General features: G+C 35.4%; 2 protein-coding genes across 2 annotated transcripts; both read right to left on the bottom strand.

The window, feature by feature from the left end:
* Nucleotides 1-1,743: 1,743 nt before the first annotated feature.
* On the bottom strand, nt 1,744-4,785 carry LOC100571864. Its single transcript, XM_008182094.1, has 3 exons — nt 3,099-4,785; nt 2,481-2,990; nt 1,744-2,342 (listed from the first exon to the last, which is right to left on the bottom strand). The coding sequence occupies exons 1-3, from the start codon at nt 4,783-4,785 to the stop codon at nt 1,744-1,746; spliced, it is 2,796 nt and encodes a 931-aa protein (XP_008180316.1).
* A 5-nt stretch (nt 4,786-4,790) lies between these two features.
* On the bottom strand, nt 4,791-5,543 carry LOC103308550. Its single transcript, XM_008182093.1, has one exon. It carries the CDS (start codon nt 5,541-5,543, stop codon nt 4,791-4,793), a length of 753 nt encoding a protein of 250 aa, XP_008180315.1.
* Between the last annotated feature and the right edge of the window lie 7,144 nt (nt 5,544-12,687).

The raw sequence follows: 12,687 nt of genomic DNA, 5'->3' as shown, positions 1-12,687 counted from the left end.
CAAGAGAGATTAGATTGAGGTAATTTTGGTAACTGTATGATAAGGGTAAAGTGAGGGTGAGAAGATTGAAGAAGAGATGGATGGACAGAATGCTGATCTTATGGAGGTGTGAGAAGAGGGTAGCTATACCTGTATAGTTGTGTGAGAAGGGGGAATAAGAAGTGTGAAGGTAAAATAGTTAGGTTAACAGCATCGAATACGTAAGTAAGGATCTGGAATTGCAAAGGCCACTAGACTCTTTGGCTGAAACTATACCGGTATCAGTTGTTATAATGTTTACGACCTTGACTTATGGGATAGAATAAAAAGATCGGTGGCCGGTTGGGACGTCAGTGCACTATTTGTTTTCCCTATTTGACCCACACTAGGGATAAAATGTGGGGGGAGGCTGTAGTCATCACCAGCTGATATTACATGAAAAGTAACCCCTGAGGGCGTTTCCCCCATAACACCATAAGAATATTCATTTGAAAATATAAAAATTATATAAAAAAAAAGAAATTTTTATTTACTCAAGTTTAATTTTTCACAATAATGAAATACCTACTGTCTATACCAATATAATAGTTAAATGTAAATAAAAATTTTAAAAAAATTAAGAATTAATGTTGAATTTTTAAAAGGGTAATATTAATATATTAGGAAACAATTGAATAATTTATTTTGGGGGGCTATTACAAGTTTTCGGTTTGCTGAGCCCCTCCAGCCTGCCCCAAGTTGCGCTTATGATTGTGCGTGGGTCAGAGAGAGAAATAAATAGTGCGCTAAAAATCGGACATCCTCTTAATAGTGTCATCAAATTGAAGAAGCTATTAATTATTGATATTCATCATTAACTGCAGTAGGTATGATTGGCAGTAAAAGTAATTAGCAGCGCTGTGAATTGAATGCACTAAAAAAGTGTTAAATATTCACTAAAATTATTCAAAAAATGCTCTATAAAAAAAGTTTTTATTAAAAAACTATTAAAATTAATAAATAATAATTAAAATTGGTTTACAAAAAAAAAAAAAATGTTTAATTTACATACTAGCTAGGTGTTGTGGACTGTAACGCTTTTTCTTTGTTTTTGGTTCTCGGATAGGAATAATTAGTTTAATCAATATATTTGTAACGCACCTTATTTCGATCGCAAAAATATATACATCTTTATTTACGGTTATTTATTACGACGACGCGAGACGGTGCCGATTACATCGATCGTACGCGACTGACTCAATAGTCACACAGTATAATATAAGTCTATAATAATGTGTTATCGGGATCGGCCCGCGTATCGTCTTTATCAATACCGAACGATACCGATACAAATTATCGACTCTTAATATAAAATAATAATAATAAAATAGTACAATATAATAATATAATAGCATGCGTCAACACCGCCCGCCTTGAAATATTTTAATATTTAAACAATATATAATTCACACGAAAAATACATAATATAAGTGTAGCTAATATAAATATATATAAAAAAAAAATTTTATTTTTAACAATAAGTGTAAGTATACATTTGAATTTTACTCCTTACAATGCATGAGAAAATGTCCCTTTTTTATTCTTATTGTTTTTTAACTGCAAAACTAACGAAATACAATATACTACAAAATATATATAAACCAAACGTATGAATATGAGTTATATTTAAACCCTTATTATACAAGCGTAAAAAAAAAAAAAATTTTCCCTTTTAATTATATTCATTTTTATATAATATACACATTTTTTTTTTACGATATTACCTTAACCCATGTTATCATCAACCGGAAGCGGGCACAAATTTCGTACCGCTCGGTTGTACTCGCCCGTCATAGTTTTCACCAACGCCGTACGAATAACTCCGTCCTCTCCGTGGCTGACCGACAGTACCCGTCCTAGCTTCCAATTTAGTGGCTTAATATTTTCATCACGCATCAAAACGATTGTTCCGATAGCCAAGGTGGGACCTCTCTCCACTGACCATTTTTTTCTTACTTGCAATTGATTTAAATATTCGTTGCTCCATCGTTTCCACAAAATTTGCGTGTATTGTCGAACACGACGCCACCGGTCTAATCGATTCGCCGGGATTGTACTTTCATCCCTTTCCGGTATGGCCATCAGAGATTCTCCAATTAGGAAATGCGCAGGAGTAAGATATGTTAAGTCGGAAGGATCGGATGACATTTCGGTTAAAGGGCGGGAATTAAGGCATGCTTCTACCCGGGTAAGTATAGTATTTAGTTCTTCGTACGTTAAATGCGACTCGCTTAGCACTCTACCTATCAGATTTTTCATCGATTTCACTGAGGCCTCCCACAGACCCCCAAAGTGCGGTGATCGCGGGGGAATGAACCGCCATTCTACACCATCATTGGCCGTTTGTTTTTGTATTTCATTATTATGTTCCGTAGATTTAAATAAATCATAAATTTCTTTTAAATATCGATTCGCGCCCACAAAGTTCGTAGCGTTATCTGAATAGATTACCGCACTTTTACCTCTTCTATCAAAAAATCTATTTAAAGCATTTAAGAATGATTTTGTGCTCAGGTCAATTACTAATTCTATGTGAACCGCTTTAGTCGCAAAACACACGAAAATGCACACGTAGCCTTTTGTAAGTGATGCTCGCTTTTTTAAGCTGTCTTTGATTAACAACGGTCCCGCGAAATCAATACCACTGATTTTAAAAGGACGCGATGGTTCTATACGTTCACGAGGTAAATCACCCATTATGGGTTCAACGAACACCGGTTTTTGCCTGAAACACGTAACACATTTATGAACCGTCGCTCGAGCGATATTTCGTGCTTTCAACGGCCAATAGTATAATCGCACTAAGGCTAATATCGCCAATGGGCCTCCGTGCATACACCTTATATGTTCACGCTGAAATAACAATTTCGTGTAAATACTGTCACCTGGTAAAATAATAGGTTGTCGTTGAAATACCTCTATTGTACTTGCATTTTTTAATCGACCTCCAACTCTCAATATATCTTTATCGTCTATAAACGGTCGCAATAAAATTATTTTACTTTTTGGTATCGATTTTTTATTTTTTAAATTTTCTATTTCCAATTTAAAAAAATTATTTTGTACATTTTTAATTAGACCAATATTTGCACGTTCTAAGTCTTCTGCTCTCAGTGGTCCGACTGAGGCACTAGATTTTTTCACTAAAAAATCTCTAAAGCGTAACCAATACGCCGCAATACGCAATATTTTATTTAACGACGAATATCTTTTGAATAATATAAATTCGTCAGTCACCACAAGAGCTATATTTCGTACTGTTTTCGCTTCGGGTAGCATTTCTATGTTATCATTTTGGCTGGTTTTTTCTGATATCGGCCACTCCTCGATATTGTTTTTTAACCATTCCGGTCCGTTCCACCACAAATTAATACTTGATATTTGCTCTGCGTCGCACCCGCGTGATATTATATCAGCCGGGTTTTCCGATGACTTAACATATGCCCAATCTGTTATGTTGGACAGATCCTGTATCTCCCCGATACGGTGTGCCACGAATGTCTTCCATTTTGTCGATGGAGACGCTATCCATGATAGTACTATTTTTGAATCGGACCAAAAATATTTTTTCGCGATATTTAATTTTAACTTCGGAACAATACGGCTCACTAAACGCGCCAATAAAAGTGCTGCACATAGTTCTAACCTTGGCAATGATATAACTTTAAGTGGGGCAACTTTTGATTTTGCACATATTAATTTGGCTGTGTGTTCTCCTTGTTCATTGGTACTACGTAAAAAAATACACGCTCCGTAACATTTGATACTTGCGTCTGCGAATCCGTGTATTTGTATATTTGCTAATATTTTATTACACCCGATATTACGTGGTATGGTCAGCTTGTTTAACATCGATAAACCTTTTCTATATTTAACCCATTCTATACGTATGTTATCTGGTAATGGCTCGTCCCAACTAATACGAATTTGCCATAAGCTTTGTATTATTAATTTTGCTTGTACTATAATTGGACCGACCAGTCCCATCGGGTCGAATATCGCCGCGGTCTCGGCTAAAATGTGTCTTTTACTTATTGTAGTATTTTCGTCATGATATTCTTGTATTACCTTGTATTGTAATACATCACCATCCGCATTCCAATACAGTCCGAGTATTTTTGTTATTGATTCTTCTTCAAAAATACACTCGTTCGCATTTTCTTTTTCTGACATACAACTAACTATACTTGGTTCATTTGATGACCACTTTCTTAACGTCATGCCTGCTTTTTTCATTATTAAAATTACTTCGTCACGTAACTTTATCGCTTCTTCCTTCGTCTCCGCGCCACTTAGGAAATCGTCCATATAAAAATCGTTTCTAATTGCCTCACAAGCTTTTACATATGACGATTCTAGTTCAGATATTTTCCTTAAACATGCTGTTGCCAAAAATGACGCCGGTACTGTTCCATAAGTAAGTGTTGTTAAACGATAAATTTGTATTGGCAATGAGGGGTCCGCGCGCCATAAAATTCGTTGTTTCTCGCTATCTTGCTTCGTCACCAATACTTGGCGGTACATCTTTTGTATATCGGCCGTTAATACAAATTTATGTGTTCTAAATCTTGATATTATATATAGCAGTTCGTCCTGTATAACCGGCCCTTTCAATAGTGTATCGTTTAAACTATATCCGGATTCCGTTTTACAGGACGCATCAAACACTACTCGCAACTTCGTTGTTTTACTGTTCTCATTTTTTACCGCATGATGCGGTAAATAACACATTTCACCTAACTTTTCTTCATTTTTTACGAGTTCCATATGACCTAATACGTTTCATATTCGCTCATAAACGTAATATAATCTTTTTTTAATTTTTCGTCATTTTGCAATCGGCGCTCTAATGCTAAAAATCGACGTTTCGCTATCTCGTATGACGGTCCGATTTTTATATTAACGTCATTTTTTAACGGTAAATGTACGATAAACCTACCGTTTTCATTTCGATTAACCGTCCTTTCGAAGTGATCGACACATTTTTTTTCTTCCGTAGTATATGGCACTGCCGCTTCAAACTCCTCTGTACGCCAAAATGTTGATACCATAATTTCCAAATTAGTACTTCTGTTTTCCTCTACTAACGCGGTATGGCAATTTACATTATTTGGTTTGCCATTCGTATATTTTGATGTTACTAAGCCGGAAACAATCCAGCCCAATTGAGTTTCTTGAAATATTGGTCCATTTATTGTCGGTTTAATTTTTTGTTTACCCAATATTTCGAAAAAATGACACGCGCCTAACAACAAATCAATTTTTTTTGGAATTTTAAATGAAGTATCCGCTAATTCTATATCCGAGGGTACTATGCATTCACCCCCGATATTTTCTGACGGTAATATATTTGTAATTTTAGGCACAACTAAACAGGAACACGTTAAATTATAATTATTAATGCGCGAACGAATCGTCACTACGACAGCCGCCTCGACAGCCGCCTTCACGTTTTGACTTTTGCCGCCAATACCCAATACGGTATGCTGTACGCGCGTCTTTTTTAATTTTAATATTTGTGCCATACTTTCGGTTATAAAATTGCATTGTGAACCTGAATCTAACAATACACGTCCGATTTGCGATTCGCCGCTCTCGTTTTGAACTCGCGTACCTCCGCCGTTGACAATAATACCTGGTCACTCGAGCTAGCCGCTACGTGTACCTACACTAACCGCTGCTGTCGCTTCTTGATCTTCAGACAGTTTTTCTGCTTCCGACTTTCTTAACTCTGAACTATTACCAAGATGTAGTATTGTGTTATGCGGTTTAGAACAAGTAAAACAATTCTTACCGTTACACTTTTTCGGTACGTGCTGTCGTAAACACACTTTACATAATTTCATTTCGGCTACTCTTTTTATTCTTTCTGTAACTGGTAACGCGATAAATATCGGACATTTGTAAATGGTATGGGGCGCTTGACAAATATAGCAACCTTTATTATTTCCTATAACTAGTGACGACGACTTTTCATTCAATTGTTTATTATGATTATTAAATTTGTACGCACCTTGTCGAATATTTATATTTTTGCACGTCTCGATTGCTTCTAATATTTTAAATCGCGATTCTAAAAATTCAATTAATACTTCGACCGGTGCTACTTCTTCTTTAGCCGTAATCGTCTCCCACTCACGTCTACTATTTTTATCTAATTTTGTTACTATTAAATGCACTAGTAAGGGCCCCCAACTATTAGGTGTGTGACCTAACGTTTCTAGTGCGCTCATATGACCGGTTAACGCATCCGTAAACTGTCGCAATTTTGCCGACGATTCGGATGTGACTGGTTCTAATTCAAACATTGCCTTTACATGTGTTTGTACCAATACTTTTTTATTGCTATATATTTTTTTTTAATTTATTCCATGCCATTTCATAATTGCTTGATGTAGTCTCTATACATCGAATACAATTCTGCGCGTCACCTGTCACCGCGGAACGTAAATAAAAAAACTTTTCAACTGGAGGTAAATCCTCGTTATTATGGATTAACGATGTAAATATATCGTGGAATGTTGCCCCACTCGTTATATTCGCCAGAAAACGTCGGCACATTCAACGCCGATAATCTTATCGGTGGACGCGAGATTTTTCGACCACTATCTTTAATATCGGTCGTCGCTTCTATTGACCGGTAATTCTCTTCGCACGTTCCATCTTCATCAGTACCACGGTATGGTTGCACTTTTTTTTTCATTGAACACTGGTTCCGTCAATTTTTTGGCTATTCCTACTGCCTTAAAAAACATTTCTTCGAACTCTTCTCGATATTTATCTTGTTCGTCCATCTCTACGCCCTCAGTCTCTTCTATTTCAGATTGGATTCGCTCGTATTCGCTCCAAGTTTCTTCTATTTTCTCTTTTCTTGTGTATATCTCATTTACGTCTACGTTCTCTTTCGTTACAAAATTTAAAAATCTTTTTACGGCCGCCTTCAGCTGTCCGCGGCACTTAATCAAACTTGATATGTCGCTCATTATTTGTATTATCTATTATCTATTCGTATAATATTTCTTATTTTATACGACAATAAGAATAATAACTTTTATAATATCGACGCAACGCAATCGCCAACTATAAATTTAATTGTTGACTATTACTTATCTTATATCTCCTTTGCACAACCCGCACTAATTGGTTTACGATGTGAAGCATATACGTTCACTATTTTATCGCAAATAAAATACTGATAGTGACGTGCTAATCGATTATATTGTCGCCTATACTATACTATTTCCCCGGGTATAGCCCAAATATAAGGAATTTTTACCACGAGAAAATATAAATTTTCAAGTACTATGTATTAAGGAAATTGGAGATCTCTTACCTTTTATGAATTTGACGACGGTGCACGCTCTTTGCCCCAATCAGCCAACATCCAACTCCAATGCTCTAATAACTCGCTTTGTTATTAAATCGTTTCTTAACTTTTTGAGTTCGCGTACACGTGGCTTCGCACTTTTTTAAGCCTTTTCACTCCAAATTAATCTAAATTACTCACTATCCGTCGTCGAAGGACCATGTTGTGGACTGTAACGCTTTTTCTTTGTTTTTGGTTCTCGGATAGGAATAATTAGTTTAATCAATATATTGTAACGCACCTTATTTCGATCGCAAAAATATATACATCTTTATTTACGGTTATTTATTACGACGACGCGAGACGGTGCCGATTACATCGATCGTACGCGACTGACTCAATAGTCACACAGTATAATATAAGTCTGTAATAATGTGTTATCGGGATCGGCCCGCGTATCGTCTTTATCAATACCGAACGATACCGATACAAATTATCGACTCTTAATATAAAATAATAATAATAAAATAGTACAATATAATAATATAATAGCACGCGTCAACACTAGGTAACCGATAAAACAAGTAATTATTTACCCTAACGCATTAAATGATATGCTAAATGAGATTTCGTATTTAAACTATAAATAAATCAAAACAAATTTTGGCCGTATCCATTATTTTATACTGTGTATCAAAAAATATGCAAATGCATTTAATTCACAGGCCTGGTAATAAGTTATGATTTATTTGTAGGCGAAACTGGGGTGCAGTGAGACTCGTATTGGTAATGGTGTTGCAATAATACCAATCTCCCAAAAATACATACAAATAGTTCAAACAAATCATTAAGCCAACTTTATTATATATTAATTTATGAAAAACTATATTACAAAGGATTATTATTATACATGAAACAAAACTCTAATGTATATAAAATGTATTTAATGTTATAAATATAACAAAATATTATTTGATAATGGTTTATGAGGTTTTCAATACTTGTAAGTTTTTGTAAATAGGAAATGTATATAATCAATAGTTTTAATTCAAAATATGGTTTTGTGTTTTAATATCCTATTGTCAAAGAATTCTCAAGGTTTCCTTCCCACTTTTTTTTTTACATTGTACTAAATCTATTTTTTCCGAACATATTTACAAAGACCAAAACAGATATCTGACTATGTTTTTATTTATATTTGGAGTTTATAGTTTGTAATATTTAAAATTTTAAAATTGACTGTAGACCCAGCTTAAAAACAATATTATTTTTTTTGTTTTTTTTTTTTTTGTAGACGGTTGAATTTTATTTAGTGTTTGTGCTTGGAAGGATAGGTTTTCACTAATAGTTTTAAAGTTTTCAAATAATGTTCTTCTAGAGGGTAATACATTAGGGGGTAATGGGTTGTGAAGAATATGGTTGGTGATGTGATAAGACAGATTTTTAATTTTAGTTACATATTTTAGGATATGGTTTTGACGTCTGAGATGTAGGGGAGCTTCTACCGCATAGAAGAGTATACTGTCAACTGGGCTCGTCCTAAATGCTCCTATGGCTAAACGTATGCCTTGATTGTGTATGGGTTCTAGGGTACTTAGTACTTTTTCTTTCCCCGAATTGTAGATTATATCTCCATAGTCTATTGCTGATAGAATGAGGGCTTTGTAGATTGTGATTAGGCTATTTGTGTCGGCACCCCAGTTATTATTTCCAAGTATTTTTAGCGTCTTAATTCTTGATTGGCGTTCCATTTTTAATTTTTTCAAGTGAGGTCTCCAGGTGAGTTTGTGGTCAAAGATGAGGCCTAAAATTCGGATACTATTTTTAAAAGTAAGTTGTGTATTCGTGAAGTTTAATATTGGTAGAGGGTCCTTCTTCTTTTTATTCAAAATGATACACTGTGTTTTGGTGGGAGAGAAGCTGAAACCAGTTTCAGAAGACCATCTGGTAAGAGAATCAAGTGCTTGTTGGAGTAAGAGGGTAGTAGTTGTGATTTGTGATCCACTATAATATATGCTGCAGTCGTCGGCAAAAAGAATGAATTTGGTTGGTTTTGGTATGTTATTGCATATGTCGTTTATTGCTACCAGGAAGAGGGTGACACTAAGTGCAGACCCTTGTGGAAGTCCATTTTCAATAGTGTGTGGTGGTGAGATCTTGTCGTAGACTTTGACGCTAAATGTTCGGTCTGTTAAGAAGTTCTTTTTTAAGTTGAGGAGGTTGCCATATATTTTTCATGAATGGAGAATTGTCAGTACTCTTTTTTTCCATACTGTGTCGTATGCTTTTGTTATATCCAAGGCTATTGTGATGAGGTGATGATTATGTCTGAACGCTGAGCAAACATCAGTGTGTAATGAAATTAATGCATCTAATGTTGAGTGGTTTCTTCTGAAGCCACATTGTTCTTTGGTAAGTAGTTTGGATGATTCTAAGGTCCAGATTAGTCGTTTATTTATTATTTTTTCAATTAGTTTACTTAGTGTGTTGGTCAGTTATATGGGTCTATAATTTTCGATGTCGAATTTACTTTTGTTGGGTTTTGGAATGGGAATTTCTGAGGGTTATGAAGTCAGAATTGTATTTCTCGTCGCTATTGTTTTTATGAAAATAATTTGCAAAAGCTTCAGAGGCATTTTGTGAAGATGTTATTTTTTCTTGATTGTAGAGCAGGATATCAGGGATGGTGTTGAATTTATTGCCTCTGATGGAGTTTATTTTATTCCATATGATATTTGAGGGAATTTTGTGCTTTATAGATGACGTAAAATTTTGCCAAGATAATGTTTTACTTTTTTTTATGATGAAGCGCGCTATAGCTCTAGTTTTTTTTATGCTGAATGTGATCTGTGATGGATTTAGTTTTTTTATATCGGTTAAGATTTTTTTTATAGTTTTTAATAGCGTCTTGGCATTCTTTATTCCACCATGGAACAGATTTATTTTTTTATGTTTATGTGTGTTTTTAGTCCAATTGATAGGTTAGCTGCTTCTATAATAATGCCAGTGAATTTTCTAACTATTGAGTCTATTTCTAGTTGATTGCCGTATGGGTTTAAGTCTAATGGGTTTTGATTAAGTTCGAATTCAATTATTTCAGCGAAGAGTTCCCAGTTTGGATTTTTAAGGTTCCATTTTGTGGAGTATTTTTTTTCATTAAGGTGGTTTTGATACTGAATTCCAATGGGGTAGTGGTCACTATCGCTGTAGGCAGGAAGTACTTGCCAGTCAAATATTGTAGTGGAGTTGATGCTAGTGATTGTGAGATCTATTGCAGAGAAGTTTCCATTTGAAACATTATGTCTAGTAGGTTCATTGTTGTTTAGAAGGATGAGTGTTTCTTCTTCTAACAATTCTTCAACCATTTGGCCTCTGTGGTCAGTGTGATTGCATCCCCATGAGGTGTTGCGGCTATCGGAGTCATCCAAAAGGACGAATGGTTTAGGGAGCTGCTTAATAATATCCTTTAGATGTTGCTTAGTGAAGATTTTTCTATCGGGGATGTATATGTTGCATATATATAGAAGTTTTTGTAATTCGACTAAAGTTGCGATGGCTTCGAGATCAGAGGTAATTGGAATATTTTCAGAATCGATGGTGTCTTTGATGAAGGTGGCTTGCCCTGAGAGCATCGGTTCTGTTTTGAAAGTAGCCGGTGTAATTTTTGATACTTGCAGAGTGATTATTCTTAAGGTTGGTTTCCTGGAGACATAGTATTGAAGGTTGGAGATCGTATATAATGCGGTTGATGCCGACAGAGAGTTTATAGAAACCGTTAATATTCCATTGTACAAATAAGGTCATAGAGAAGAGATAAAGAGAAAAAAAAAAGGTTGTGTGGTTTTGTTTAGGCATATTTAGCATTGGATAGAACTTTGTTTAAGAGGTTGGGATTGGAAAAGCAGATTTCTAAGCTTCGTTAGGCGTGATTTGAGTGCTTTTTCCTTTATTTTAGGATGAATTTGTTCAATTATGTGTATTAAGGTTGGGATGTTTGTGTTTATACTTTCGGTAAGTGTGTGTACATTCATTGATTTATTGTTAAAGTTGTCCAGGATGTATTTGAATTTAATGTATGTGATTGGTAAGGACTCGTTGACGGTGAAGTGATCGATGATTGGATTTAGTTTTTCGTCTAAATTTGTATCGAGACTGCTGGACGAATTTGAGCGAGATTGTATTTTGGGTTTCTTGATGGTTTTTTCATTTTTTTTGGCTGAGGTAGATGGCAATAAAGCATTAGGGGAGTCCGGAGGTTTAGAGGATGAAGAGTCAGACATCAGTCTTGTCTGTGTTTCAATTTGTGCGCGGGGCGGTGCTTCGTCGAAATGATTTTGAGTTAAAGGGAAAAATTTGGTTTCTTCGAGATTTTCGGTCAAATCCGATTTAGTTTGGTCAAGTATATCAGACGTTGGACTTGTTGGAGAGCGGATATTTTCGATTAATTCGGTGTGATCTATAGTGACGTCCTCGGGCATGTTTAGTTTGTTTGGGCTGGATGTTGTACTTTTTCCTAGTGTAGCATCTATATTTTTAAAATTATTTGAGGTGTGTCCGCTGGCTTTGCATAGAAAGCAAGTTACTATGTCATCGGTGAACAAATTCTGAGCTGAGATTCGTTTGTCGTAATTATTAGCGAGTTTGGAAGTTTAGGAATGTCTTCGTGTTTAATGAATAGTTGTCTTCGGAAGCTCATTATATGTTCGAAACCTTCAATATTAATACCCGCTTTGAGATGGCTGATTTGTGATATGGGAAATATGTCTAAGTTATTTAGGGCGTTTGTAATTGCTTGATTAGGTATAGATGGGCATACATTTGATATAATATATCTTTTTGCCGGGTTTAACAATCTACGTATAGGTATAATTTGATCGTTGATATTGATTGATTGGGTTTTTTTAAATGAATTGTCGAGTATTTGTTTGCTGGACAGAAAGATGCAAAAGCGGTTATTCGAGATTCAAGAGATAAACGTTTTATTTTTAGGAGAAACAATTCTTCCTATTGCAAGAACATAATCTTTTTGTGGTATTCCATCAATAGTGTTAAAGACTAAGGCTTGTTCACGGCTGGGGTTTTTTCCCATGGCGGCAGCAGATGCGAAGTTTATATTGTTATTGTTCGTCTTATTCGATGGAGATATTATAGGTAGGTAATTAGTGGATATGTTATTATTTGTGTGTTGAGCGATAGTGCCTGCGGTGCGGTTCTTATCTCTGGACGGTGTTGTTGTTGCGGAGAGTAGAAGAGGACTCTTGATTGCGATGCGTGAGGTATGATTGCTCGTTGGGGTGGAGGGAACACCGATATTACGGTCGGTGCCTTACACACTATGTTTTTGGTTGATGTTGAATCGACGC

The sequence above is a fragment of the Acyrthosiphon pisum genome, chromosome A1 (assembly GCF_005508785.2).
Source record: "Acyrthosiphon pisum isolate AL4f chromosome A1, pea_aphid_22Mar2018_4r6ur, whole genome shotgun sequence".
Lineage (NCBI taxonomy): Eukaryota > Metazoa > Arthropoda > Insecta > Hemiptera > Aphididae > Acyrthosiphon > Acyrthosiphon pisum.
The sequence above is the reverse complement of the archived record's forward strand: the minus strand, read 5'-3'. Positions and strand labels throughout refer to the sequence as shown.